Source organism: Phacochoerus africanus, chromosome 15, assembly GCF_016906955.1.
Source record: "Phacochoerus africanus isolate WHEZ1 chromosome 15, ROS_Pafr_v1, whole genome shotgun sequence".
Lineage (NCBI taxonomy): Eukaryota > Metazoa > Chordata > Mammalia > Artiodactyla > Suidae > Phacochoerus > Phacochoerus africanus.
This window is the reverse complement of record NC_062558.1, coordinates 113,248,335-113,275,648: the sequence shown is the minus strand read 5'-3', so window position 1 is coordinate 113,275,648 and position 27,314 is coordinate 113,248,335. Positions and strand designations below refer to the sequence as shown.

Below are 27,314 nucleotides of genomic sequence, written 5' to 3'. Positions count from 1 at the left end.
ATGAAATATTTTTAAAATGCATTACATTGGGAGTTCCTGCTGTGGCTCAGCGGGTTATGAACCCAAGTAGTATCCACGAGGGTGTGGGTTCTATCCCTGGCCTTACTCAGTGGGTTGGGGATCTGGTGTTGCTGTGGCTGTGGTGTAGGCTGGCAGCTGCAGCTCTTATTTGACCCCTAACTTGGGAACTTCCATATGCCGCAGGTGTGGCTCTAAAAAGCAAAATAAATAAATAAATAAAGCAACAACAGCAAAAATTTACAGTGTTAAATCTGTACATAGAAAGTCATTTGAGCTGAACCAGTCCATTGATAGCAGCTAGATTGGTGATGTGTTTCTAAGTAGTACTAGAAACAATACTCCCATTGTACACCATAATACAGCAGCAATATCTTATGTAATGAAGTGATTAAAGTGAAATGAAGTCCTTCAAAAACAAAGTTGTATTTAATAGAATAATATTTTATTTATTTATTCATCTATTTGTCTTTTTAGGGCTGCACTTGTGGCATACGGAGGTTCCCAGGCTAGGGGTCGAATTGAAGCTATGGCTGCCAGCCTATGCTACCGCCACAGCAACGCCAGATCCGAGCCATGTCATCGACCTATACCACAGCTCAGGGCAACACCAGATCCTTAACCCACTGACTGAGGCCAGGGATCAAACCTGTGACCTCATGGATGCTAGTCAGATTCATTTCCGCTGAGCCATGCCAGGAACTCCAGAGTAATATTTTATACTCCTTTAGTGTTTTTTGCGGTTTTTTTCTTTGTTTTGGCCATGCCTGTGGCATGTATAAGCCCAGGCCAGGGATCAGACCCAAGCCACAGCAGTGACAATGCTGGATCCTTAATGCACTGGACTGCAAGGGAACTCCACTGCTTTTGGATTTTTTAGTTTAATGAATTAAAATAAAAATTCAGTTCCTCAGTTGCACTAACCATATTTCAACTGGTCAGTAGCCATGTGTGGCTAATGACTAGAGAACAGGTCTAGAAAACTAGACATGGGTTGATTAACACCCATCTTCACACTATAATGCAGGGGTGACAGTTGACTCTTTCTCACTGTAGGGTTTGAAGTGTGGTGTTTTAGCCTGTTTCTATAGGCACTAGGTAACTCTACTTTCTTTCTGAAAATAAAGAGGCCAACACGTTGTTTTAGTAGAACATAACCCTGGGTTTTTAACCCTGCATTTTTTCTAAGGTCAATTACTGCTGAATTTGTAACACATTTGATTCCCAACTCTTCCTGTATCTTACTAGGATGAAACTGCTGGATCACAACTATTCCATTTCCTGAGCTTCTGTTCACACTTTGTTGAAATTAGGCAGAGAATGAAGAAGTATTATTCATCATAATTTCTAGGTAAATATGTCCTTCTTGCTTAAAAAGCGTCTTTCCATGGATCTGGAAGAGCAAGAAGTTCAAAACACAGAAAATTACAGAAATGCTTAAAGGACCTGAGTAGGATACACTCAAAGGAGCTAAGGCTTATTTCCATTGTCAGACATGATGTCAGGTAATCTACCCTTCAGTAGTAACAGTTAAAGCACAGCTTGGTAGCTCTTTGAGGTCTAGTGTTATGAAGCTGTCAGCTTTCATACCTGCTTGTTCTGTCTTAGGCTGAAGGTTTTAGTCTAAACATGTCGAGAGTCAGACGTAGAGTTAGTTTAAGGGAAGGGTACCTACCTTCTATCATGGGGTGTATAAATGCCTTTTTTTCCCCCCTCTGGAATGAGAAACTAGTATTAACTAATAGAAAGTGCTGTTCTCTTTATTTTTTTCTTAACTGTTTTGAGCCTGAATATCTGATTCTTTGTAGCTCCCTAGGTGAACAAGTTTCAGTTTTTACTACCAGCATGGTCTTTTCTCTTGAACTTCATACCCTACTTAGAGGTCCCACAAGTACCTCAAAGTTGACATTCCAAAGATTATCCTTATCAAATATACTAATTTAAGAACCATATCCTCACATATTTACTACCTCAATTAATGGTATTATCATCATCTGTTCAGATACCTAAAGAAAAAAAAAAATCTCAAGATTGCTTTCAGCTTTACCTCCTAAATATTCTCAGGTAAATTCTTCATTTCTACAACTGCCATTTTAGTTCAAGGTCTCATAACCTTTTTTCAGTCACAAGAGTTAAATTTTCGAAGTGCAAGTCATTATACTGCTGGTAGGGTATGTTGGTACCATGTTTGAGGGCAGTTTTACAGTATCTAATAAAGTTCAAGTTGCCCAAACCTTAGGATATAGCAGTTTCATTCCTGAGTATATTTTTTTGAGAAACGTTCCCAAATGATCACAAGGATATATAAATAAGAACACTTAATAAGTATTGTTTTTAGTTCCAAGAAAATTGGAAATCACCTGCATTTCCAGCAACAGAATGGATTGTAGTATATTAACACACTGGAATATTATACAACACTGAAAATGGATGAGACCTACACAAACCAGTAGAAATTTCACAAATAAGAATATTGAATAAAAAGGTTGCAGGAGTTCCTGTTGTGGCTCAGTGGGAACAAACCCAACAAGTATCCCTGAGGGTGCAAGTTCAATCCTTGGCCCCACTCTGGGTTAGGGATTTGGCATTGCTAGAAGCCGTGGTGTAGGTTGCAGACATAGCTTGGATCTGGGGTTGCTGTGGCCGTAGCAAAGGCCAGCAACTGCAGCTCCAATTCTACCCCTAGCCTGGGAACTTCCATATGCTGCAAGTGCAGCCCTAAAAAGCAAAAAAAAAAAAAAAAAAGTTGCAGAGTATAAGGAAGTATGCACATACTAAAAACAAAACCCAATAACCTCTGTTACTTATAGACTTATTCATATTTAGTGAAAGAATAAAGCTGCCTATAGGGATGATAAATACCAAAATCAGGAGAGTATTTACTTCTGGGAAGAGAGAAACAGATGTGCAGTCAAGAAAAGGTATATGGAGAATTTTATAGGTATTTGTAATGCTTTCTTAAGTTGGACATTGGATAAACATTCAGTATATTCTTTTCTGCATTCTTTTCTATGTCTAAAATATTTCATTAGAAAAATAATCAGATTTTAAACCTTGTGTGATTTCCCATCATTGATAGGGATAGGATGGTGTCCAAATTTCTTCACATGACACTTTGACCCCAGCCTCTCTCTCTAGCCTTATTTACTACCACTTTCCCATCTATCCTAAGATCTGGCCTAAATTAGACTTAGCCACAGAGTATTAAATTTCATACGTCTGTGCCCTTGCACATGCTTTTTACCTAGAATGTCTTCCTGTTCCTCTTTTAACCTAGAAGAATCTTATTTAATTTTTCAAAATCTAGCTCAGATGTTAAAGCTTCCTGGATTCTTTGAGGCAGAATGATTCACAACTGCATTGCCATAGGGCTTTGTACACTTCTCTCTCAGAGCACGTATCACATTGAAGTGTAGCTGTGTACATGTCTGTCTGTCACTAGATGGTGAGCTCGTAAAGACAGAGACCATGGTGGTTGTTGTCGTTTTTTACTTCTGGAATCTCTTTCCCTAGCATGGTGCAGCATGGTACAATAAATATTTGTTAGGTGCATGAATAGATGACTGGAATGAATGATTCCAATGTCTTATACTGCTACCATTGTCTTCCAGAATCATCAGCTGACCTGAGATCCTAATAAACTAGGGAAGTGGATATTGAGATGCCTAAGAAGTGCTTATAGGGTTCCCCCTCTGTTAGTACTCCCCAAATGTGTCTGTGGAGCCCCCATTATAAAAGTCTGCTTCAGATCTTAATAGACAACAGGAAATACGGTCTTGGCATCTCCAGGGTTAACCTAGTGTAGCCAAAAAGTATGCTTTGGAATTGTTACCAGAGTCCCCCTTTCTCAATGATGAGCTGAATTGTTTATCTCAACACAGTAGAACTTACTGATTTCTGATTCCCTCTAGGGTAACAAGAGGACAGCCGAAAGGTTTTAATTATCTGAAATGGGGCTTTGAGACAACTAAAGCCACTTTGAAGTGAATTATTGATAGCATTATGCATTGTTTTTCTTCCCTTTTTTAAAGTAACAAGTCAAGGCAATTAATGCTATTTTTATCTTGCAGATTCACTCTATTTTAAGGATGATTTTTAAGGATTCCTTAAAAAAAAAAAAAAAAAAACCCTCTCATTGGTTGAGTGATGGGTTGCTGTCACTTATGTAAGCTAGAGGCCCTGCAGGAGGATCTGTGTATTCTGAGGCTGGTTCACATGCTACTGTTAAAGCTGTTTGGATGTCTTTCTGCTCCTGGCACTAAGGTGTTTTTTCAGATTTTTCATGATGTTGAAGTTTCTCTTGTTTATTTCTTACTGAGGACCTTCCCAAATGTATATTGTCTTATAATAAGCCAAAAGAGAACCAAGAAAACTGTTACAATTAACAGGCAGCTGCAAAGCAGAGCCATTTAGTCTCTTCATTGTGGTTTGGTGGAGATCAGAGACTGGAGGCTTCAGTCTGGCTCTAAGTGAAGCAGCTGCATGACCAGCTGGAGACGAACACACTGTAAGAGGGCGGACACAGCACAGCTGAGATCCATCCACTCCCATATGAGTGAAACGCCTGCCTGCAACTTTGATAGTTGCTTTGCATCTACATTTAGTTTAGGGGAGAAGAGATGCAGAACTTGCCATGAGCATCTTTGAGTTAGCACTGAGCAAAAAGATGCAAACAGGACCCCAAGATACAAAAGATCTCATGGCTTTTATTAAGATATCTTGCTACCCCTTAGCTAAAAAGATTTAAAACAAGCTTATTTAAAACAATAGCTATACCTTTTCTCTTTGGTTTACTGGAAAAACTTGGCTGGCTGGTTTTTTAAATTACATTAACCTTAATTTAACTTATCTAGGACAGTTTCTTTGGTCTGATTTAGTAAAAATTGGGTAATAGTCTCTATTCCTATAAGAAAACGTGTCAACATTCTTATCTTTCCTTGCCCGATTAATTTCAAGATGGCACTCAAGCATCATCTCCTTCAGGATACCTTTCTTATGTCCCCAGGTTGGGCTAATACCCCTCCTCTATGCACCTGTAATACCTTTGTTCTTTGTCTCTCTAGCCCTTACAACATCATAGTGAGATTATCTGTCTGTGGTATGTCTCCTCCATCATGTATAAATTCCTTGCTATTTGGGATCAAATTTCATTCCCCTTCCCCATTGCCTAGCATAGTACCTACACATAGTAGATATTCAGACGTTTGTCACACAAACTGAACTGTTGAGTTATGGGCTGTGCTTTCAAACCATTAGCTTCAGACGCTATAGGACTTTCTTCTAGGGACAGAGTGTTCCTACACTATGTGAGAAAGCAGTCAATTTGCAGATAAGGGAAGAGGAGAAAATATAGAAGTTCTCTCTTCCTAAGCTGGTACATACAGGATAAACAAAGTTCTGTAATCATTTTGAAACCAAAACTCTCTTTTTGATAGCATCATCTTTTCAGGAGGGGAAAAGCTTACCACTTTTTCTGCTATATTGGAGAGAAAGCAGCTAATAACTTCTGTGTGAGCATAAAACAATTATACCCAACCTCCCGTAGAGACAATCTGCCAGAGCCAGCCGCCTCACCCTCCACATGGGCTTCATTTTCTTACCCCGGATTTCATAGACTCTCCCCCAAAGACCTTCATCTTGTTGCACTATTATGATGAATGTGTGAAGCTGGCTCTCACCCCCTGATTTACTAGCTATTACTGGAGGTGCTGTCAAAGAATCAGGCCCCAAATTTATCCTCCCATTTAAGTCCTCTCCTGGGCAGCACTACTTGGTTCTGAGTAGTAGTCATCTAGTCTCCTCTTTCCCCACCTCCCACTGCCTTTGATTGTGAGGAAACTATAGGCCCTGTTGCAAACAAAGAGCAATGGTAGAAAGTTAGGCTGCAAATCATCTTCTAACACAGCTCTTTGTTTGTACTTGTTCTAGGCCTAGAGAGAAGCTGAGTTATGTGAGTGCCTTCTATGTGCATGTGCTGTGAGAACTCCATCAGTTCTGGTCACAAACCCATTCTATGGCATTTCCTCAGTAGGCGGGGTCATGCCTGTTCCTTAGCAGTGTCTTTGGGAACTCCTCTCTATAATGAGATAGAGATTTATTGATTTCTGAACACAGGGGCCTTACCTACTTACTTGTCTACTCTTAACTACTCCTCTGAGTGTCTACATGGCCTTTAATGAGTTTTTTAGGTGTGTTTTATGATTTTTAAATTTTGTCCCCACAGGGACTCTTATAGCTTTCCTCTTGTGAGGGTTTTTGTTGAGTAGAAGCTCTCTGAGTTTCTGACTTAGTAGATTGCCATTTAGTCAGTTTGGGGCTTTCATTTTGACTTGCATAATTCATGGCAGAAAAAAACAGGGCCAAAGGTGCATCACATACCATTTGTAAATCAAATACCCATTTCAACAATAGATACTGATATTAGAACAGAATAATAGATTTTGTCAATAATAGATACTGTTGAGGTTGTGAGAAAATCTGACCCTTTAGCTTTGGAGCTCACTCCTTAATAAAGCTGATATTTAGGCTGCTGTTAATATTGAAAAAACAATATTTTTCCATAATATTTCTTTACTGGTGGAAAAAGTATATTACAATGGCATTTTAACTTTCTCTCTCTCTCTCTTTTTTTTTGGTTGTTTTTGGTTGCCCTGCGGCATGTGGAGCTCCTGGGCCAGGGATCAGAGCGACTGCAGCTGCAGCAACACCGGATCTCTAACCCACTGTGCGGGGCCAGGGAACGAACCCAAGCCCCAGTGGCTCCCAAGAGGCCGCCAATCCCATTGCGCCACAGCGGGAGCTCCAACTTTTTCTCATTAGTGTAAAAGATACCATTAACTTCACCTAAGCAGAATGGTTCAAAACTTTGAGCAGCTTTGTTTATCCTTCATTTATTTATTTATTTATTTATTTTTGTCTTTTTAGGGCTGCACCTGAGGCACATGAAAGTTCCCAGGCTAGGGGTCAAATTGGTACTACAGCTGCTAGCCTACGCCACAGCCACAGCAACAGCCGGATCCTTAACCCACAGACCAGGAATGGAACCCACATCCTCATGGATACTAGTTGGATTCGTTACCACTGAGTCACAATGGGAACTCCTACTCTTCATTTACTTTTTGAGTTAATAAACTACCCATTCTCCTTACCTTTACTAACTGAATTGCTACCCAGCTCCCCTGCATCTTCACTGACACCCAACCACTCTACCTCTCAAAGCTTCTTTCTCTAACCAACCCCACCACCTGCCCCCACTATTTACACCTAGGCTTCTTAAACCACTTGTGCTAGCACTTCTCTGAAGGCAACAGAAGTCACAGCCAGAGCAGGGGAAAGCAGCCTGCTTTTTCAGAGCTAAGAAAGGCGAAGCTCTGTCACAGTGGGTGGGTGAGCAAACAGGACCCAGTAACGCCTTATCTCAGTGGTTAGTGCCTGCAGGCTCAGAGTTGACAGCGCACTGTAATAAGATTCATCTCTGTTCACTTAACTGATGGGGGCTTTATGGTAAATGTTCGCTAACTTAATTACTTTGGCATACTCACTGATTGCCTTTCCTAAGGAGTTCTAAAAGATCCCCCTGGGATCCCCCTTTTCATGTCTTTTAATTTCACTCTTTACTTGGAGTATTTGAAAACCGGTATGTGATCCGTATGGCCACCATCCTCTTTCTCCTTTACATGAACATCAGGGCCATTTTTTTCTAGTATGGTGTCCATATGGCCCACCCTGGACCACTCAGAAATCTTAACAGCCTTCTTCTATTTTTGTCCACATGAGATCCCCATTCCTCCCTCTCTACCACTGAAGTGTATGCATAGCTCTTCTCATTTAGTTTTGGATCCATGTGGCTCTTTTTCTCTAACTAGTTTGGGATCCTCAGAAAATTTCCCTCTCTCCCCAGTCTAGCATGTGATCCACTAAATTAATTTCCTTCTATTTTTGAAGTGATAAGAAGCCTAAGTTAGTCAATTGCTTTTTTTTTTTTTTTTTTTGCCATCCTGCCCCCTCATGCTTAAAAGTTAGAAATGTCTTAAATAAATTGATTAATTGCACTAATGGAAATGAGGTGTAATTAAAATATTTCAGATTTTTGGCTCACGTCAGGTTTTTTTTTTTAAGTTCTCAAGTCATATTCAAGAGATTGGAATGTTCATTGTTAATTAAAAGTTGATGATTTCTTGGGGTTTTGAGCTGATCTCTCCTGCCTCAGAAGTCCTCCTAGGTATGTATTAGGATTTTCTTGTATCCTGAAGTAGGGCAGAAAATCTATTAGACATTTTAACATGGCCCATTTTGTTCCTTTATATTCACTAGATGTTTCTGAGCATATGGAGGGGCCTTGCCTCTGGAGATAGGAAATCCAGGCCTAAACTACTAATTGCAAAGGCTATCTAAGGTTTGCATTGTGGGCCCAGGAAGTCTGCCACTAGAGACAAAGTAAGGGAATCTCTAGCACAGAGTAATGGGATCTGAGCAGGAGGAGGCTAATCTTGTAAGTATTTTATTCTAGGAAAGTTTTAGAGCCTCTGTTCATTTATTGAGAGAAACCTTTGATGAAAAACAGACATTTCTAAGGGGAGCGGATTAAGTGATATCTTTTATGGAAATGTAGATGGTCCATTTGACTTCTGTGGTTCCTTCATCTCCTGTGGTTCATTCTTCTCCATTTACATTCATTGTGATTATGGAGACAGTGAAAAAGGTCAGGCTAAGAGCTCAAGCAGGAAGGAATTGTTTTTCTCTCATGGCTGTGCTAGAGGAAATAATTTGGCCAAAGTATAAAGCCCCTGGCATCTTATTTGGCTTAAATCTATGGTTTGGGGCCACAGTAACTAGAAAGTAGTTCATCTTTCAAGCAAAGTAGCTATAACCAATTGCTTAATTTCTAGCAGGTGATGAGGTGGAAACATACATTGGGCAAAATCATGCATCAAGGTAGAAAGCTCAAACTGTCAAGATGCGTAGCCATGCACAGCTGCAAAAAATGAAACAACTGCCCCTCTGGCTGTGTACATTTCTTACACATTAACTCTTTCTTGTTTCTCTCCAGTTAATGAATTGTGAACTTTCATTTCTACAATGCAGATCCTGGAAACATGTCCAATAGGTGAATAGGTTACCTGGTGTGGTACATGTGTTTCTCACCTAGAAATCAAGAGGAATACTGACTCAAGTCATTCTCCAAGTCAAAATGTGAGGGTTATTATGGTGTAGGATGGGACATTCTCTGTTCCATTCCCTTCAATCAATAGATTTGTATACACAAATAAATCAAGCTCTTATGGCCAATTTACAGACTTGGATCATTGAATAAAGCCAGCAACAAGATGCATTGGCCAGCAGCTGATCCTTCCTGATGGCTGTCAAAATGCCTTCTATAGTAAGGTTCCATTTTTTGTGTCTCTGATCCTGTAAAGAATGGCCACAGAAATAGCAGTATAAGGAAGGGGGTAATTGGCATAAAAGGGTTAAGACCTGATACATAAGAGATAAGTTAGAGGAACAACCCTAACAGGTCACTTGCTGAAGTTTTGACAAGATAGATAGTTTCAAAGTGAAAAGGTTAGAAGTTATTCTTATTTGAGGTTTTATTTTGTTTAATGTTAATCAGCAAAGTCTCTGAGGCTTGTAATGCACTGCTGTTAACAGGCATCAAGGGAAATTGCTTTTTTTGTTGTTGTTGTTGAATTGGATGGGCTGAAGATTCATTGACTCCATGAAGAAAGAAGCTTATTACTGCATAAAATGGGAGTATATGAGGCAATTCTGAAGGTGAAAAGAAATGTTAAATAACTCAACCTCAGATGGACCATTTTAACCACCACCACATACTGATGCCAGAAAGAAGTTACCGGAATCAGGGTTCTTATTCACATAGTCAAAGAATGAACTCCGCAAACGCACAGGCAGCAAGCAAGCAAAGTCTTTATTACAGGAAAGCAAATGGCTCCCAGGACAGCTGGGAGGGAGGAGAAGAGCCCCCAGCGCTCTATTGTCCTGTAGGGGTTTTTATCCCTTAAAGAGGGGGGTTACCAATGTGGGGTCCAGAAAGATGCGTTTTTCTCCCATTGGCCTTGTCCAGTTACCTCTATAAGTCCTTGTCCAGTAGGGGTTTTAGGGGTGGAATGTCCCATAAGTTTTATGATTTCTTTGTCCTTCTCTTTCCTTAGACTGAGTCACCCTTCCTCTCATTCCTTTTTTATCAGTTGAGGAGTGGGTTAGAGATTAGGGTCCATGTTGGGAAAGGCGCATTTCCCATAGTAAACAAGGCCTGTGGGGATATTACTCTCTGGAGCCCTTAAACCACAAATGTTAATCAATAACCATATCAAAGAATGCATCAAAGGCTATGCTCCGACACTGACTTCCTGAGTTAGTATTCTGCCTCAATATCACAAGGCATACTTTCACTCTTTCTCAGAACCCCATCTTTTTTTTTTTTTTTAATCTTTTTCTAGGGCCGCACCTTCGGCATTTGGAGGTTCCCAGGCTAGGGGCTAATTGGAACTGTAGCCACTGGCCTACACCAGAGCCACAGCAACCCTGGGTCCGAGCCACTGAGCGAGGTCAGGGGTCAAACCCGCAACCTCATGGTTCCTAGTCGGATTCATTAACCACTGAGCCATGACGGGAACTCCTCAGAAGCCCATCTTGAACCTGTATGTTTGAAGTTTTCCTGGGTTGAAGCAGTTATGGACAGTCTTTATCTTTAATTGCAGTTATCTGAGAATATGCTCTGTAGTATAGATCACTGGAGTGTTCTTTGGGTTTAGGAAAATGGAAGCTACTTGAGGGAAAAATGTTTCCTTTAGGGCAAGTTATGGTCATAAAGGAAAATACAAAGGAAAGCTTCGGAAAGGATACCAACCAGATGACCTCTTGCCCAAGGTCACATGGCCTAGAAGTGGCAGAATCAGGATTTTAACTCAGTTCTACTGCCTCTAAAGTCTTGCTTTTTACATTACATATATCACCTTGTTCAGGGAGGCAACGGTGTTGTGAGGTTTTTTTGTTTGTTTGTTTTACTTTTTAGGGCCACACCTATGGCACATGGAAGTTCTCAGGCTAGGGGTCCAATCAGAGCTACAGCTGCCGGCCTACAGCAACGTGGGATCCAAGCGGAGTCTGTGACCTACACCACAGCTCACAGCAATGCTCTATCCTTAACCCACTGAGGGAGGCCAGGGATCAAACCAGCATCCTCATGGGTACCAGTCGGAATCCTTTCCACTGAGCCACTACAGGAACTCCCAACGGTGTTTTAACTAGGCCTTTCAGTTAAGGGAAAAAGAAGACTTTGACTTTTTAGTGATGAAGAAAAATAGCATTCCGTGTGAAGAAAACCATGTAAATAAGAACTTGATATCCTGATGTACATGCTTAACAGGCATTTGAGAATACAGGGCTATAGCTGTTACGAGGTTGGGCTTGAAATCCAAATATATTTTTATCAGTAGTGAATATAAATCTAGTAGTTATAGGAATAATTTTCGGGTGAAACTTTTAAGAATCTTCGTAGTGTGTACCATGTTGAGTATACCAGTTATTTTGGTTTCCTCAGAAAATTTGCCTGTAAACAACCTTTGTCTGTTTTTCTCCTTTCTGCCTGGGGATTTACGTAGCAGCTTTTGGAGACAGTCTGCTTTCTTCAGATATCTCAATAAGGAAACAATCACCATGTTCTGAGCTTCTGTGTGAAACTTTTTTTTTTTTTTTATTAAAGACCCTTAGAGGCTTCTGTCTGTGGGAGATAGCTGGGATTTTGAGAAATTGCATCTTAGGGTTTGTTTTAGATTTACATTGGATATGAGGAAGAATCCACATTCTCTTAAGCTACATTGCCTGCATTGTTAAGGTAATATTTCAATGCATTTCCTGGGTAAGGTGGACATTAACAATGTGTCTCAGCCATCATTCACCCAAAGTGGGAAAAAGAAAGCCACTTTGCAGAGTCATGAGTCAGAATAAGTTAAAAATGGACCAACAAGTCCCCAGCCAGTTTGTAGCTCAGCCTTGGTGTTCCATCTGTCCACTTCATTTTGCTTCAGTTTATATAAGTGACCCCTGTCTTCAGCAGTCAGAAGTTGACAGTTGCATTGGAGGGTGGCCCAGATTCTTGCCCTTAAAGGTGCTTTGGTGACAGAGCCATCCCTTACTGTTGACTGGCTTTAGCAATTTCCCTTTCTATGACATTGCCTATTTCTTCTTCCTTTCCTTTTTTGGGACTTTCCGGTTCGGTAGCATTAGGAGACCCAGTACCAGAGTATAACACACTACCCCCACACCTCTCCCCCTACCCTCAAACAAACAAACAAAACTTAGGCTTACTTATAGAAGGTATTACTTTACTTTTAATAAGAGATGCCAGAAAGCTTTTCCCTAGCCTCCTGTTATGACTTAAAAGGGAGAGAAAGCTTTGCTGTCTTCAGTGACAACTTTTGTTCCTCCTTTGGGGTACAGCTGTTCATGGCTGAGTCATCTTTTCTTCTGGGATATTTTTATTGTTATTTTTGTACTTTTGGAGAATAGTTGGTGATCATGGACCTCCTTGTGGTGAGACTGGACAAAAACCTTATTAGACTTTAATTTATTCAGTTTTAAAAATTGATTTTCTTAGTATTCCAGACATTTTGCTAAAGACTTGGGAATATATTGGTGAGCAAAATTAATTTGGTCCCTGCTCTCATGGAGCATTTAGTTCTAGTTTGAGGAAAGCTAGGGGTTTGGTAAGAAATTATATTTCCTTTCTTCGCTAAATTCTTCCACCAGATGCCTCTCCTTTCCTTTGGGCCTTATTTCTTCAAATCTTCCTATTTCTTAGATGAATGGCTCTCTCTGAGTAATGTGGGCAGCTCTAGCTATTCTCAGAAAAAGAAAAAGTGGTGGAGTTCCCATTGTGGCTCAGCAGAAATGAACCTGACTATTATCTGTGAGGATGTGGGTTCAATCCCTGACCTCGATCAGTGGTTAAAGGATCCGGTGTTGCCAGGAGCTGCGGTGCAGGTCACAGATGTGGCTTGGATCTGGCTGGGATCTCAGATTCAACCCCTAGCCTGGGACCTCCATATGCTGTAGGTGTAGCCCTTAAAAAAAAAAAAAAGAAAAAAGGAGGTCAAGATCGTTGAGACCTTCCTCTCCCATGTTTCTACCCCAAACATTTTATTCCGAGGAGTTCTATGTTCATCAGCCAAAAGTTGACATCATTTGCCAAATGCAGACTTTTTTTTTTAGGGCCACACTTGCGGCATATGGAAATTCCCAGGCAGGAGGGTCTAATCACAGCTCCGGCTGCTGGCCTGCACCACAGCCACAGTAATGCCAGATCGGAGTCTTGTCTGCAACATACACCACAGCTCATGGCAAGGCCGGATCCTTAACCCACTGAGCAGGGCCAGGGATCAAGCCCACTTCCTCATGGATATTAGCTGGGTTCACTTCTACTGAGCTGCAATGGGAACTTCTAAATGCAGACTTTTTTTTTTTTTTAATGATTTTTATTTTTTCCATCATAGCTGGTTTACAGCGTTCTGTTAATTTTCTACTGTACAGCAAGGTGACCCAGTCACACATACGTGTATACATTCTTTTTCTGACATTATCCTGCTCCATCATAAGTGACTAGATATAGTTCCCAGTGCTATACAGCAGGATCTTATTGCTTATCTATTCTAAAAGCAGTAGTTTGCATCTATTAACCCCAAACTCCCAGGCCATAACACTCCCTCCCCCTCCCCCTTGGCAACCACAAGTCTGTTTTCCATGTCCCTGAGTATGTTTCCTTTCTGTAGGTAGTTTCATTTGTGCAGTATATTAGATTCCATATATAAGTGATATTATATGGTATTTGTCTTTCTCTTTCTGACTTACTTCACTTACTAAGAGAGTCTCATTCCAACCATGTTGCTGCAGATGTCGTTATTTAGTTTTTTATGGATGAGTAGTATTCCGTTGTGTATATATACCACATCTTCTTAATCCATTCATCTGTCAGTGGACATTTAGGTTGTTTCCATGTCTTGGCTATTGTGCATAGTGCTGCAGTGAACATACAAGTGCATATGTATTTTTCAAGGAAAGTTTTGTCTGGATATGTGCCCAAGAGTGGGATTCCTGAGTCATATGGTAGTTCTATGTATAGTTTTCTAAGGTACCTTCATACTGTTTTCCATAGTGGTTGTACCAATTTACATTTCCACCAACAGTGCAGGAGGTTTCCCTTTTCTCCACACCCTCTCCAGCATTTGCTATTTGTGAACTTATTAGTGATGGCCATTCTGACTGGTGTGAGGTGGTACCTCATTGTAGTTTTGATTTGCATTTCTCTAATAATCAGTGATGTTGAGCATTTTTTCATGTGCTTGTTGGCCATCTGTATATCTTCTTTGGCGAAATGTCTGTTCAGGTCTTTTGCCCATTTTTCCATTGGGTTGTTGGCTTTTTTGCTGTTGAGTTGTCTAAGTTGTTTGTATATTTTAGATATTAAGCCCTTATCAGTTGCGTTGTTTGAAGCTGTTTTCTCCCATTCTGTAAGCTTTCTTTCTTTCTTTCCTTTTTTCTTTCTTTCTTTTTATGGTTTCCTTCGCTGTGCAAGAGCTTGTCAGTTTGATTAGGTCCCATTGGTTTATTTTTGTTGTTATTTCTATTGCTTTGGGAGACTGACCTGAGCAAACATTCATAAGGTTGATGTCAGAGAATGTTTTGCCTATGTTCTCTTCTAAGAGTTTGATGGTATCTTGTCTTATGTTTAAGTCTTTAAGCCATTTTGAGTTTATTTTTGTGCATGGTGTGAGGGTGTGTTCCAGTTTCATTGATTTACATGTGGCTGTCCAGTTTTCCCAGCACTACTTGCTAAAGAGACAGTTTTTTTCCCCATTTTATATTCTTGCTTCCGTTGTCGAAGATTAATTGACTGTAGGTGTCTAGGTTTTTTCCTTGATTCTCTATTCTGTTCCTTTGGTCTGTATGTCTGTTTTGGTACCAGTACTACATTGTCTTGATTACTGTGGCTTTGTAATATTGCCTGAAGTCTAGGAGAGTTATGCCTCCTGCTTGGCTTTTATTCCTCAGGATCCCTTTGGCCATTCTGAGTCTTTTGTGGTTCCATGTAAATTTTTGGGTTGTTTGTTCTAGTTCTGTGAAAAATGTCATGGGTAATTTGATAGGGATTGCATTGACTCTGTAGATTTCTTTGGGTAGTATGGCCATTTTTACAATATTAATTTTTCCAACCCAGGAGCACTGAATATCTTTCTCTTACTTTGAGTCCTCTTTAATTTCCTTGATTAATGTTTTATAGTTCTCAGCACACAAGTCTTTCACTTCCTTGGTCAGGTTTATTCCCGATATTTAATTTTTTGGGGTGCAATTTTAAAAGGTATTTTATTTTTATATTCTTTTTCTAATATTTCATCATTAGTATATAGAAATGCAACTGATTTCTGAATGTTAATCTTGTATCCTGCTGTTTTGCTGAATTCGTTGATCAGCAAATGCAGACTTTTAATCTAAAGATATCATTCTTGTTACCAGGAGTTGAGCTTTTCTTATTTCCAAGCAAGGTTGGCCCTCCCTGCACACATGGCTTTCAGTGCCAGTGCCCATATCTCTGCTGCTTCTTGTGGTACTACCCCACACAAGCTTCTCCACAAGCTCCTTGGATTATCTGCTGAAACTTACAAAATAGTCACCCAATAAGCTCCTTTTCCTCCTGGCACCAACATCCCTAGCATATACAAGCTCTAAGAAAGTTATTTTGGTGAGTGAAACACTATAGGATCTGTGAATTCTATGTGGAATTGGTTACTGAGGTGAGCAGCTTACTCAAGAAGTACTGCAGTCGAGGAGGCCTGAATCTTTTTTTTTTTTTTAATTTTAGTCACATATGTTACAATTCACCCATTTAATGTGTACAATTCACTGTTTTTTTAATATATTCAAAAGTTACACAACTGTCACCACAATGTAATTTTAGACTGTTTTGTCCCCACCAGTGGTACTCCATACCCATTACCAGTCAATCTCCATTCCTCCTCTAACCCTTCCCTCAGTATCAAGCAACCACTAATTTATTTTCTATCTCTATAAATTTGCCTATTCTGAACCTTTCTATAAATGGAATTGTACAATGGAATTTACAGTGTGTGGCCTTTTGTGTCTGGCTTCTTTCATGTAACATAGTATTTTCAAGGTTCATTTGTATGATAGCACTTATCAGTCAGTACTTCATTCTTTTTTATGTTTGAGCAGTCTTCTACTATAGCTATACCACATTTTATTTATCCATTCTTCAGTTGATGGACATTTGGGTTGTTTCACTTTTCGGCTATTATAAATAATGCTATTATGAACATTTGTGTACAAGTTTTTGTGAAAACGTAATGTTTTCATTCTTTTGGGCATATATGTAGGAGTAGAATTTCCAGGTCATATGGCAACTCTGTGTATTAACATTTGAGGAATTGCCAAACCACTTTCCAAAGTAGTTGTCCTATTTTACAGTCCTACCAGCAATATATGAGAGTTCTAATTTCTTCATGTCCTTGCCAACACTTGTTAACTGTCTTTTTGAGAATTGCTGTCCTACAGGATGTGAAGTGGTATTGCATTGGAGTTTCTCATCGAATGTATGATTTGCAAGTATTTTCTCCTATTTTATGAACTGTTCTTTAATTTTCTTGATAGTATCATCTGCAACACAAATTTTTTTTAAACTTGACCTACTTTTTCTATGTCACTTGTGCTTTTGGTATCCTAAGAAATCATTGCCTGACCCAAGGTCATGAAGATTTACTGTCATGTTCTTCTAAGAATTTTATAGTTTTTAGATCTTTCATTAAATCCTTGATCCATTTTGAGTTAATTTTTGTGTATGGCGTGAGGTAGAAGTTCAACTTCATTCTTTTGCATATAGATACTCAGTTGTCCCAGGGTTGTTATTTGAAAAGATTATCCTTTTTTCACTTAGTTGTTTTGCTGCCTTTGTTAAAGGGAAGCCTTAATCTATTCGTAACAGCTGTTTTCTCATTCACTGCTCACTCACACCTTTTCTTCCTATCCCTCCTCTTCTTTTTTTTTTTGGCCACACCCCATGGTATGCACAAGTTCCCGACCAAGGATCAAACCCAAGCCGCTGCAGTGACAGAGCTAGTTACTTGGCCCACTGAGCCACACGGGAACTCCCTTCCTCTACCTTTTAAATCCCCTTTTCCAAAATAGTTTTTAGCAAATCCGACTAAGAACCGTGAGGTTGAGGGTTTGATTCCTGGCCCCACTCAGTGGAGTGGGGATCCAGCGTTGCTGTGAGCTGTGGTGTAGGTCGCAGACGCAGCTCAGATCCTGCATTGCTGTGGCTCTGGCATATAGGCTGGCAGCTGTAGCTCCAATTTGACCCCTAGCCTGGGAACCTCCATATGCTGCTGGTTCGGCCCTAAAAAGCAAAAAAAAAAAAAAAAAAATGCTTTTAGCATGAAAGCTTCCTAATCTCAAGATGTAAATAAAAGGGAAAATACACCTATCTTTCTTTGCCATGTATGGTGCTGCCCATCCTGTTTTCCTTTCAGACATTGTCTCTGGTGTGTGTGTGTGTTTTCTCTGTGGCACAGGCTACTTAAAACCCCCTGCAAGATCTTTATTAAAGTCTGCGTTTCTCATCTAGTAAAGGCCAAAGGACCAGGTCCACACTGCCTGAGAAGTTGATAACCCATGTGGCTATATTTGTGACATTTGTGGTTAGAATTTTGTAGCATAGGAACCTCAAAATGATCCTCTTATAGGAGAGAAGGATGCAATAACTTGCATTGTAAAGATGCAACAACAAGAGAAAGTCACCTGCAGAATGCGAAGCTGACTTTATCCACTCTACTACTTTACTAAGACTGACTCTGGCTTGGGGTCTCCTTTGGCCAAATGCCAGGGTCTCTTGGCGAGTAGAACATCCACATATTTGTCTTCTCAGCTACCATGACAAAATACCATAGACTAGACAACTTAAAAAACAGAAATTTATTTTCTCACAGTTCTAGAGGCTGGCAGTCCCAGATCAGGATCCAGCAGGGATAGTTTCTGGTGATGACTTTATTCCTGTCTTGCAGACAGCTGCCTTCTGGCTGTGTCCTCACATGATGGAGAGATCGAGACCGAGTGAGCTCTGTCATCTCTTCTTATAAGAACCCTAATCCTTTTGGTTCAGTGCCCCACCCTTATGACTTTATTTGACTAACTTTAGTTTCTTCCACAAAGGCTCTCTCTACAAATACAATTATGTTAGAAGTTAGTGTTTCAGCATATGGTTTGGCAGGGTGGGAGGCAAATATTCAGTACATAACAATTCAGTACAAACCTAGTGGGGGTGCCATAATAAAGCCTATCCTAGTCTCCTGCTCCTGCAAGTCTTCTTTCCTTGGTCTTTTCAGTTACTTTCTTTCCTTACTGAGTTTCAGTTTCTACCAGGCTAGTCAGAGTGCTTCTCACCTTCTCTGAGCCTGCCCTTTTTGGATAGAATGCATAGGGAGACAGTTTAACTTACACATTGCTCATTCATCTTCTCATACTAAAATGTTGCCCTTTCTTCTGTGGAACCTTCAAATTTTAGACTTCAGCACTGGACAGTTGCTGGGTTTTGATCAGTGAAAATGCAAGAGCTACTGTTAGAATCTTTTAGTAGATCCCTTCCCCATCTCTCAGTTGCTCAGAAGAGATGGTGGTAAATCCTCTTGGAGGCGATATCAGTAGGAAGGAAAGCCTAAAGAGAAGAGAGTGACTCCTTCATCCGTAATTCTGGTATCTCATCTTTCTCCCACTGACAGCTAGTCAGGAATAAGTTTAATTCTAGGACCACTGCCAGTAGGGCAGAGTAGAATCACAACCCAGGTGAGCCTTGGTAGCCTCCAAAATTCTGGGAGAAGGAGAAGCTAACTATTTCAGTCGCTGCAAAGCTATATCACTCAGGGTAGGCTGGATTAACCTGGTTTTGGTGTTTTGTCCTCTCTTGGCTGTCTCAGAACATATTTCCATTTCAGCACTATGATGTCCTGAGAACTTAAATAGGAAACTTCCATACCCTCTCTGAAACACCTTGCTAAGGAGCCTGGAGGGAGAGCAGACAGTGTCAGACTATTTTCCTTACCGCCTAGGCCTAGTGCTCTACACCTGGCATCTCTAGATAATCAGATTAGTACTTAACATTTTACAGGTAACAGTCCAAATAAACAGCAAGAAAAGTAAAGCAGAGGAACTGTGTCCTTCGTGGATACTGAGTTAAAGTTTATTAACAGGATTTATACTGTTCCACCTCTCTTAGGTTTCCTAAGAGTCCCTCAACTTGCCTGGTGGGAGACCATCATCACTTGCTGAGATCTGAAAGCTCTGGAATGAGAATGTCACAGGGCAGGTTGGAGGGTAATTTTATCTCTACTCCAAATACAAATTCCTGGAGTTCCCATCGTGGCTTAGTGGTTAACGAACCCGACTAGGAACCATGAGGTTGTGGGTTCGATCCCCGGCCTTGCTCAGTGCGTTAAGGATCTGGCGTTGCCGTGAGCTGTGTCTGTAGGTCGCAGACATGGCTCGGATCCCGCATTTCTGTGGCTCTGGTGTAGGCCGGCGGCTACAGCTCGGATTGGACCCCCAGCCTGGGAATGTCTAGGTGCAACCCTAGAGAAGACAAAAAAAAAAAAAAAAGACAAATACAAATTCCTAGGGTGGCAAATCTGTCATACCTTTAGGATGAGTTTGCCCAAACAATATCAGCATATACGTCCTGCAGAATCAAGCAATCAAGCACAGGGTATGCATAGACCCAGCTGACACTTGGCAGGTATAATGGTGAGAAGGGGGGGGGATTTGGGGATATTTTTTGAAGATAGTACTTTCCAGGTTTTTCCTTTCTTTTCCCCATTCCCTCTCCTGTTTCTTGATCCTAGTTGCCCCTTCCCCACCACTGTTTTTCTTTTTCCCTCTTTTTCTTTCTCCTTTCTCTCTTTTCTTACTTCCTTGCTTTCTTTCTTGGCAAGAAAATTCCTCAGATAGAAAGGGAGTAGAATTACAGCATCCCCATCTGTTCCATCCCCAGGGATTACTTCATTGTTCAAACCTCACCAGCTTCTCTGGATTGCCAACTGGGCCCCAGTGGCTGCTACCATCCCATTAAGACAGGCATTAGGGTTCTTTAGAGTTCTCCCATCTCCAAACCTAGCAAACCAAATAGCAGCAACAACAACAAAAAAACCAAAAAACCAACAACCCGGAGTTCCCGTCACGTGGCTCATGGGTAACAAACCTGACTAATGTCCATGAGGATTCTGGGTCAATCACTGGCCTTTCTCAGTGGGTTAAGGATCCAGCGTTGCCTGGAGCTATGGTGTAGGTTGCAGACATGGTTTGGATCTGGCATTGCTGTGGCTGTGGCATAGGCCAGCAGCTGTAGCTTCAATTCAGACCCTAGCATGGGAACTTCCGTATGCTGCAGGTGTGGTCCTAAAAAGACAAAAAACAAAACAAACAAACAAAAAAAGCCAACCCAAAACAAGCAAAAACAATCCTAGTTCAGCTGTCAGGATTTTTTAAAAATACTTTTCCAAAAATTTTTACTAAAAAATTTAAGGAAAACCTAAAAAAACCCCTATAAAACCATGAAATAGCTGTATTTACAGAGTGCAGATTATTTTACCCAGAATAACTGAGGTCTAATAATAGATTGATTTTGGTTATTATATTATATTTCCTTCAATCCCATCACTCTTGAATACTAGACCCTGTAACTCAAACTCTGTACTAAGTTAGTACTGCTGCTAGATTTAGTGAGATTCTTAGTTCCCTAAACTTGCTTCTCCTATCTTCTCATTAGATTTAGGCTCCTGGTTTTCTTTTCTGCTCTTTGACTGTTGTCATCCCTGCCAAAATCCTTAAAGTGTGGCTTCTGAGTGAGAAAAATATTTGATCCCAATATGTCACAATGGATATTTCAGATTTTTTTTTTCTGTCTTTTGTCGTTTTAGAGCCACGTAGCATATGGAGGTTCCCAGGCTAGGGGTCTAATCGGAGCTGTTGTTGCTGTCGGCCTGCACCAGAGCCACAGCAATGCTAGATCCAAGCTGCAGCTGCAACCTGCACCACAGCTCACAGCAACACCAGATCCCCAACCCACTGAGCAAGGCCGGGGTCGAACCCGCAACCTCCTGGTTCCTAGTCGGTTTGTTTTCTGCTGCGCCATGACGGGAATGCTGACGTTTCAGATTTAGACCAAGCCACAACCTTAACTTGCAGATAACATCTCTGCCCTTCTTGGTAGTCTTTGGAAAAATTAACAAAACTCACCTCTTGCTCCTGACCCATTTCTGTCCTATTTGATTTATTCATTCATTTAATATTTATTATTGAGCACTAGCTGTGTGCCAGGCATTGTGCTAGATGTTTGACATTGCTTTATTATATAAATACTGCAAGAATCCCTTTAAGATTTAGTTCACTTTTTTTTCTTTTTTTTTTAAACAGATGCTTAAACCAGAGGCCAGGGATTGACCCCTGCATCCTCAGGTGGACAATTTTTTTTTTTTTTTTTTTGGCTGCAACTGTGACATGTGGAAGTTCTCAGGCCAGGGATCAAACTTGCACCACAGCAGTGACCCATACTGCTACAGTGGCAACGCTAGATCCTTAACCTGATACACCACAAGGAAGCTCCTCAACAAACATTGGGAGTTCCTGTCCTGGCTCAGTGGAACCGAATCTGACTAGGATCTATGAGGATGCAGTTTCGATCCCTGGCCTCACTCATTGGCTTAAAGATCTTGCATTGCCATGAGCTGTGAACAAGTGGTCAAGCTAGGATTCCAAACCATGGTTTTTTTTTTTTTTTTGAAGTTTCTGGTTTATACTTCTATAACCTGTGTTAGATTAAATAGTAAGTAATTCTTTACTATTAGTAAGTTATATGTTAAAAGAATACATTGGTTTCTATTATGCTATCATACACACACATTTTAATAAAGCTTTTATTTTAAAATAATTTTAGAATTACAGAAAAAGTGCAAAGATAATACACAGAGTTTCTGTATGCCCCTTAGCCTAGTTTCCCCATTTTACATTACCATGTATATGGTACAGTTATCAACACTAGTACACTGGCAATGATACATTGCTAACTAAACTCGATATTTTATTTAGATTTCATCAGTTTATCCATTAAGGTCCTCTTCCTCTTTCAGGAGCCACTTCACAGTATCACATTGCATTTAGTTGTCATGTCTTCCCAGTGGCTTCTGATCTGTGACAATTTCTTGAGTTTTGTTTTCCATGACTTTGACAGTCTCAAGGAGTACCAGCTAGCCATTTGTAGAATGTCCCCATTGTGGACTTGGCTAATCTCGTGATTAGACTGAGATTATAGGTTTTTGAAAGTATATAATAGGAGTTCCATGGTGGCTCAGCAGGATAAGAATCCAGCGTTGTCATGCTGAGACATGGGTTCGATCCCTGGCCTAGGAATCTCCGCATGCTGTAGGCGTGGCCAAAAAAAAAAAAAAAAAAGGAAAGAAAGCAAAAGAAAAGAAAGTATAAGAAAGTATGTAACAGAAATAAAGTGCCCTCCTCATCAGATAATACCAGGGATTTCATGGCAGCCACATGACATCACTGACAATATTCACCTTCATCACTTGGTTAAGGTAATATTCATCAGGATTCTTGATTGTCAACTTACTTTTTCCCTTTTGCTACTCTATTCTTTGGAAATAAGTCTGGCCTTCTCTCAGTGGGAATGGGAACTAAACTACACCTCTTAATTAGGAGAGTACACATATTATTTGAAATTGTTCTGTTAGAAAAGTTTGCCTCTTCTCCCCATTCATTTAATCATTCTGTATCACTATGGACTCATGCTAACCTCTAATCTAAAACCTGTGCTTTTTCTGCTTCACCAGACCAGAAATGACAAAGACCTATACCCAAGGTGTTACTTCAGTTTTAAGGGGTAGATTTGATAAGACTTGGTGACCTTGAATGTGACAGATTGATGGACGGGAAATGTTTGAAAATGACACTCAAATTCTGGTTTGAATGGCTGGAAATAAAATTTTGGTTTGAAATATTAACAAGTACAACCATTGGTTCTAGGCTTTGATAAAGCTCAACTTCTTCAGAGACTGTATTTAGCCTACATGTTGGTCTAGCTTTACTGAATGCTCTGTTTTCTCAAGTTGGAGCAGAGAAAATAACTTTTCTTTCTGACTGAAACACCAGGGCCCCCTAGTGGACAGTCCCCTGGGACCTGTTTCTTCTCTGAAGGATGCTTGGTATTGTTTTTTTCTTTGGTTGAAAGGTTTTCCTCTATCTAGTTCATTTGCAGAGCAGTGATGCTTGATTGTAATCTCCATCTAATAAATTATTAAACCCTTCCCATTTTAGAGTTATTAATTCAGCCCCATGTGACCTCATGTTCATAAGAGGGCAGTTACCCTCTGACAATCACTCCCATGCTTGTACTCTAAACTAGAGGGTAATTGATACTTGTTTTTAGTTCATTTATTCTCTTTTTCCATCTGGTGCTATATTAATGTTAATTCTTTGTTTCAGAGCCATCATCAACCACTTTAACCCCAAAATTGAATCCTACGCTGCTGTGAATCATATATCCCAACTGTCAGAGGAGCAGGTAAGCCACTGCTTTCCCCAGAGTGACCCTGATTGGTGGCTAAAATCAAGCAATTGCCCTTTCTCTGATGGCAGAGCTTCTATGGGGAGTGATAAGAGCCACACTGCTAAGAAGCATTAGTAAGAGATTTGTTGATAGCACTTTAACTAGAATGATGGCTTCTGCTTTTGTGCCAAATGAAGGGTTTATTTAGTTATCTTGAAGGTATATAGGTGAAATCTTGGTGAATTATTATTTTAGGGTGGGTAATAAGGCATTTTTGGTTTTGTTTTTTCTTAATTTTTTTTTCCTTTTCAGCCACACCCTGGGAAGTTCCCAGACCAGGGATCATATCCGAGCCACATCTGCAGCTATGGCAATGCCAGATCTTTAACCCACTGTGCCAGGCTGGGGATCAAACTGGCAATGCTACAGACAAGCTGGATCATTAACCCACTAGGCCACAGCGGGAACTCCTTTTTAAAAAAATTTTAGACAGAGTCATTTTCATTTTTGAAAATAAGAGCTGAAAACTTAGAAATGGTTGAAACTGACAATTAGACAAACTCTGGGTTTAGCTTAATTTGATGCTATTTGGCTCTGTAAAACATGAGCCCTCCTTAGGGAAGATTTTTCCTTAGTAATTGAGTTCTGTTTGCCTTTAGAAATTATTTCTGAGCAGATTTTTCTATAGTATGGAATGAGTTGGAGATGCAGATAGCGTTGTGTGTTCCTTTTCCTCGAGTCTGACCTGATTTCCTCTTCTCTGAAAAGTGCCTGAACTCTGCATTATATAAAAGTACAGATGGGGCTTTAGCGTGGCATAGGATTGAACCTGAGGTTTCAAAATGAGACTCTTGAGTTCTGTTTTTAAAAGCACAACATGAAACATCTATTCTCACACTCTTCTTTCCTTCCCATCCTACTCCCAAGTTGGAGGGCCTGGGTGTTTGTGAGGTGAGAGTCCAGAAACAGCCTCCAAGCCAGTTTTATTTTTATTTGTATTTATTTATTTTTTGCCTTTTTAGGGCTGCACCTTCGGCATATGGAGTTTCCCAGGCTAGGGGTCTAATCGGAACTACAGCTGCCGGCCTACACCACAGCTACAGCAACGCAGGATCCAAGCTGTGTCTGCAACCTATACCACAGCTCACGGCAATGCCGGATCCTTAACCCACTGAGCAGGGCCAGGGATCGAACCCACAACCTCATGGTTCCTAGTCGGATTTGTTTCCACTGCGCCACGATGGAAACTCACCAAGCCAGTTTTAAAAAAACAGGAGTTCTCTTGTGGCACAACGGGTTAAGGATCCAGCGTCGTCACTGCAGTAGCTTGGGTCCCTGCTGTGGAATAGGTTTGCTCCTTGCCCCAGGAACTGCCACGTGCTGTGGACATTGCCAAAACCAAAACAAAACAAAACAAAACAAAAAAAGCACCTGTGCCCTGCTGTCCCTTTTTGCCACCCTTATCAGTGTAACTCTTCTCTGAGCCTCTTGCTGGCAGGGCCAGCCAGCCAGCTGTGGTGTAATCCTGTGTTCTATGTTCCTAAAAGCTATTCAGCTCACCAAATGAGGCACCAAGCAGACCTTTTTCTAATGGACAGCTTCTCAATATTCCCACCAGTGGCTCTTTCCTCAGCCAGATGGATAGGACTCAACTAGTCCATCACTTGTTCCCTTTGACCTATTTGTTCTCTTTTGTGAGGCCAGCTGTGAGAATCCATCCTCTTATTTAAACTGCTTTGGTAAATGGCTTTCATTTTCTCTCTTCCTCTTCTGCCTATGGAACAGTCCTGAGTCCTGTTCTTTGATGCCACTGCTCTCTGTGAGGTGCTTGAAGATGCTTCCTTTTTTTTTCTTGGACCAGTTCAGATGAGTTTTATTATATCATTCTTATGCAAAAGAGTTCAACATCTTGAGTTTTGTATAGTGAAAGAAAGGTGACTTTCCCACCACAGTGAGGTCTGGTAAGTCCACTTTAAAAAAAAGAAAAAGGAAGAAGAAGACACATGTTCCCAGTCAGCCACGTGCAGTGTTCATCCCCCAGCAGCTTTGGAAGGTCAGGCTGAAATCTTGCTATAGCAGTAGCAGCCACAGACCAATAATAAAAATCCATTCTGGTGCATGAGGCAATCTGGAAAAGGATGATTAGCAAGCACATGTCCTAACCCTCCTCCAACTTCTTTCAAAGTTAAATGAAGTGATGAAAGTGCCTCTCAAAAAGAGTCCACAAGCCAGAGATAAGGTGACTTCTATAGAGTGGGAGAGTACACAGCCCTGTTTAAGAAGGAGAAGGGATAGCTGCTCTTGAAGATTTATTTTCTTAGTCAAAAAATAATTGCTGCCTGCTGTATACAAAATGTGGTGCTGGGTAGTGGGGGATTAGTGGTGAAAAGCCTGAGTGTAGTCTTTGCTTTCATGGAGTTTTTGTACCCTCATTACCTCTCCTCACAACCCTTTTCACTGGGGGAGTGGGGGAAGGGTGATACTATTCTGAGACCATTTTCAAAACTGCGCTTGGTTTTATTCTCAGTACTATCATATTAGAAGTATTTGACTGCCTTGTTTCCAACATGTGTTGGAGCACTTCTCTCCCTTCACTCGTGAACGTTAATGCTAGTATCACGAGTGTTAAATATGTTTGCAGCTTCCCAAAGAACTTGCTTCAAGATGCAGTAGGGCCTACAGTTGTTAGTAGCAAACTAAGTAGAAAGAAAAAAAATCAGGTACTTAATCCCCAAGTAGATTCTAAAGTACTCCTAAAGTAAAACCTAAAGACCATGGATAGGTGTTAACTAGGATTTATAGCACTTGGTAAGATAGGAGACAAAAGAGGGCTCTTTGCTAGATCTGCTTGCCCAGCCTGCCATTTTCTTCTAGCAAGAGATTTATGACTTTTTGAGTTCTAACAACTCCCAGACAGATTCTAGCCTCTATTTGAGGCATTTCAAGATGATGCTTGTAAATCCATTATTGCTTATTAAACAAGGCCCAGTCTCTCACACTGGGGTTTCTTTTTAGATGTGCAGAAGATAGATGACTTTTTTCTGTTACTTCTCATTGACTTCATGGATGGCCAAGCTTTTTTAATCAGTTAATACCCTCAGCATGACTGAATGATCATGCATTTTCTAGTGTAATAAATTGTGTGCATTTTTATATTGTGTACACAGGTATCATGTGTCAGGAATTGATTGTGAGGCTTGTTCATTTTGACTCCTTTATTGCGTGTGGGTATCATGTGTCAGGGGTTGATTGTGAAGCTTGTTCATTTTGACTTCTTTATTGTGTGTGGCAAAATATACATAAATTTTACCATTTGAACCATTTTTAAGAGTACAGTTCAGTGGCATTTAAGTACATTCACATTGTTGTGCAGCCATCACCACTATCCATCTCCAGAACTTCTTCATCATTCCATACTGAAACCTTATACCCATTAAATAATAATTCCTCATGTCCCCTTTCCCCATTCCTTGGTAACCACTGTTCTACTGTTTGTCTCTATGTATCTGTGTATGTATCTATCTATATCTCTGTGTATCTATGACTATTCTCATAGGAAGTAGAATCATTCAGTATTTGTCCTTTTGTTTATTTATTTACTTATTTATTTTGTCTTTTTGCCATTTCCTGGGCCGTTCCTTCAGCATATGGAGGTTCCCAGGCT

The 27,314-nt window shown here is 40.5% G+C and overlaps 1 protein-coding gene across 3 annotated transcripts in view; it reads left to right on the top strand.

Moving 5' to 3' along the window:
* ARMH3 (armadillo like helical domain containing 3) overlaps positions 1 to 27,314 on the top strand; it is a 194,417-nt gene that overhangs the window by 126,706 nt on the left and 40,397 nt on the right. For all 3 annotated transcript variants that reach the window (XM_047759736.1, XM_047759734.1, XM_047759735.1), the window contains one exon: positions 23,587 to 23,665. In XM_047759736.1, the coding sequence (XP_047615692.1) occupies positions 23,587 to 23,665 (79 nt within the window). The remainder of the gene's footprint in view (positions 1 to 23,586; positions 23,666 to 27,314) is intronic.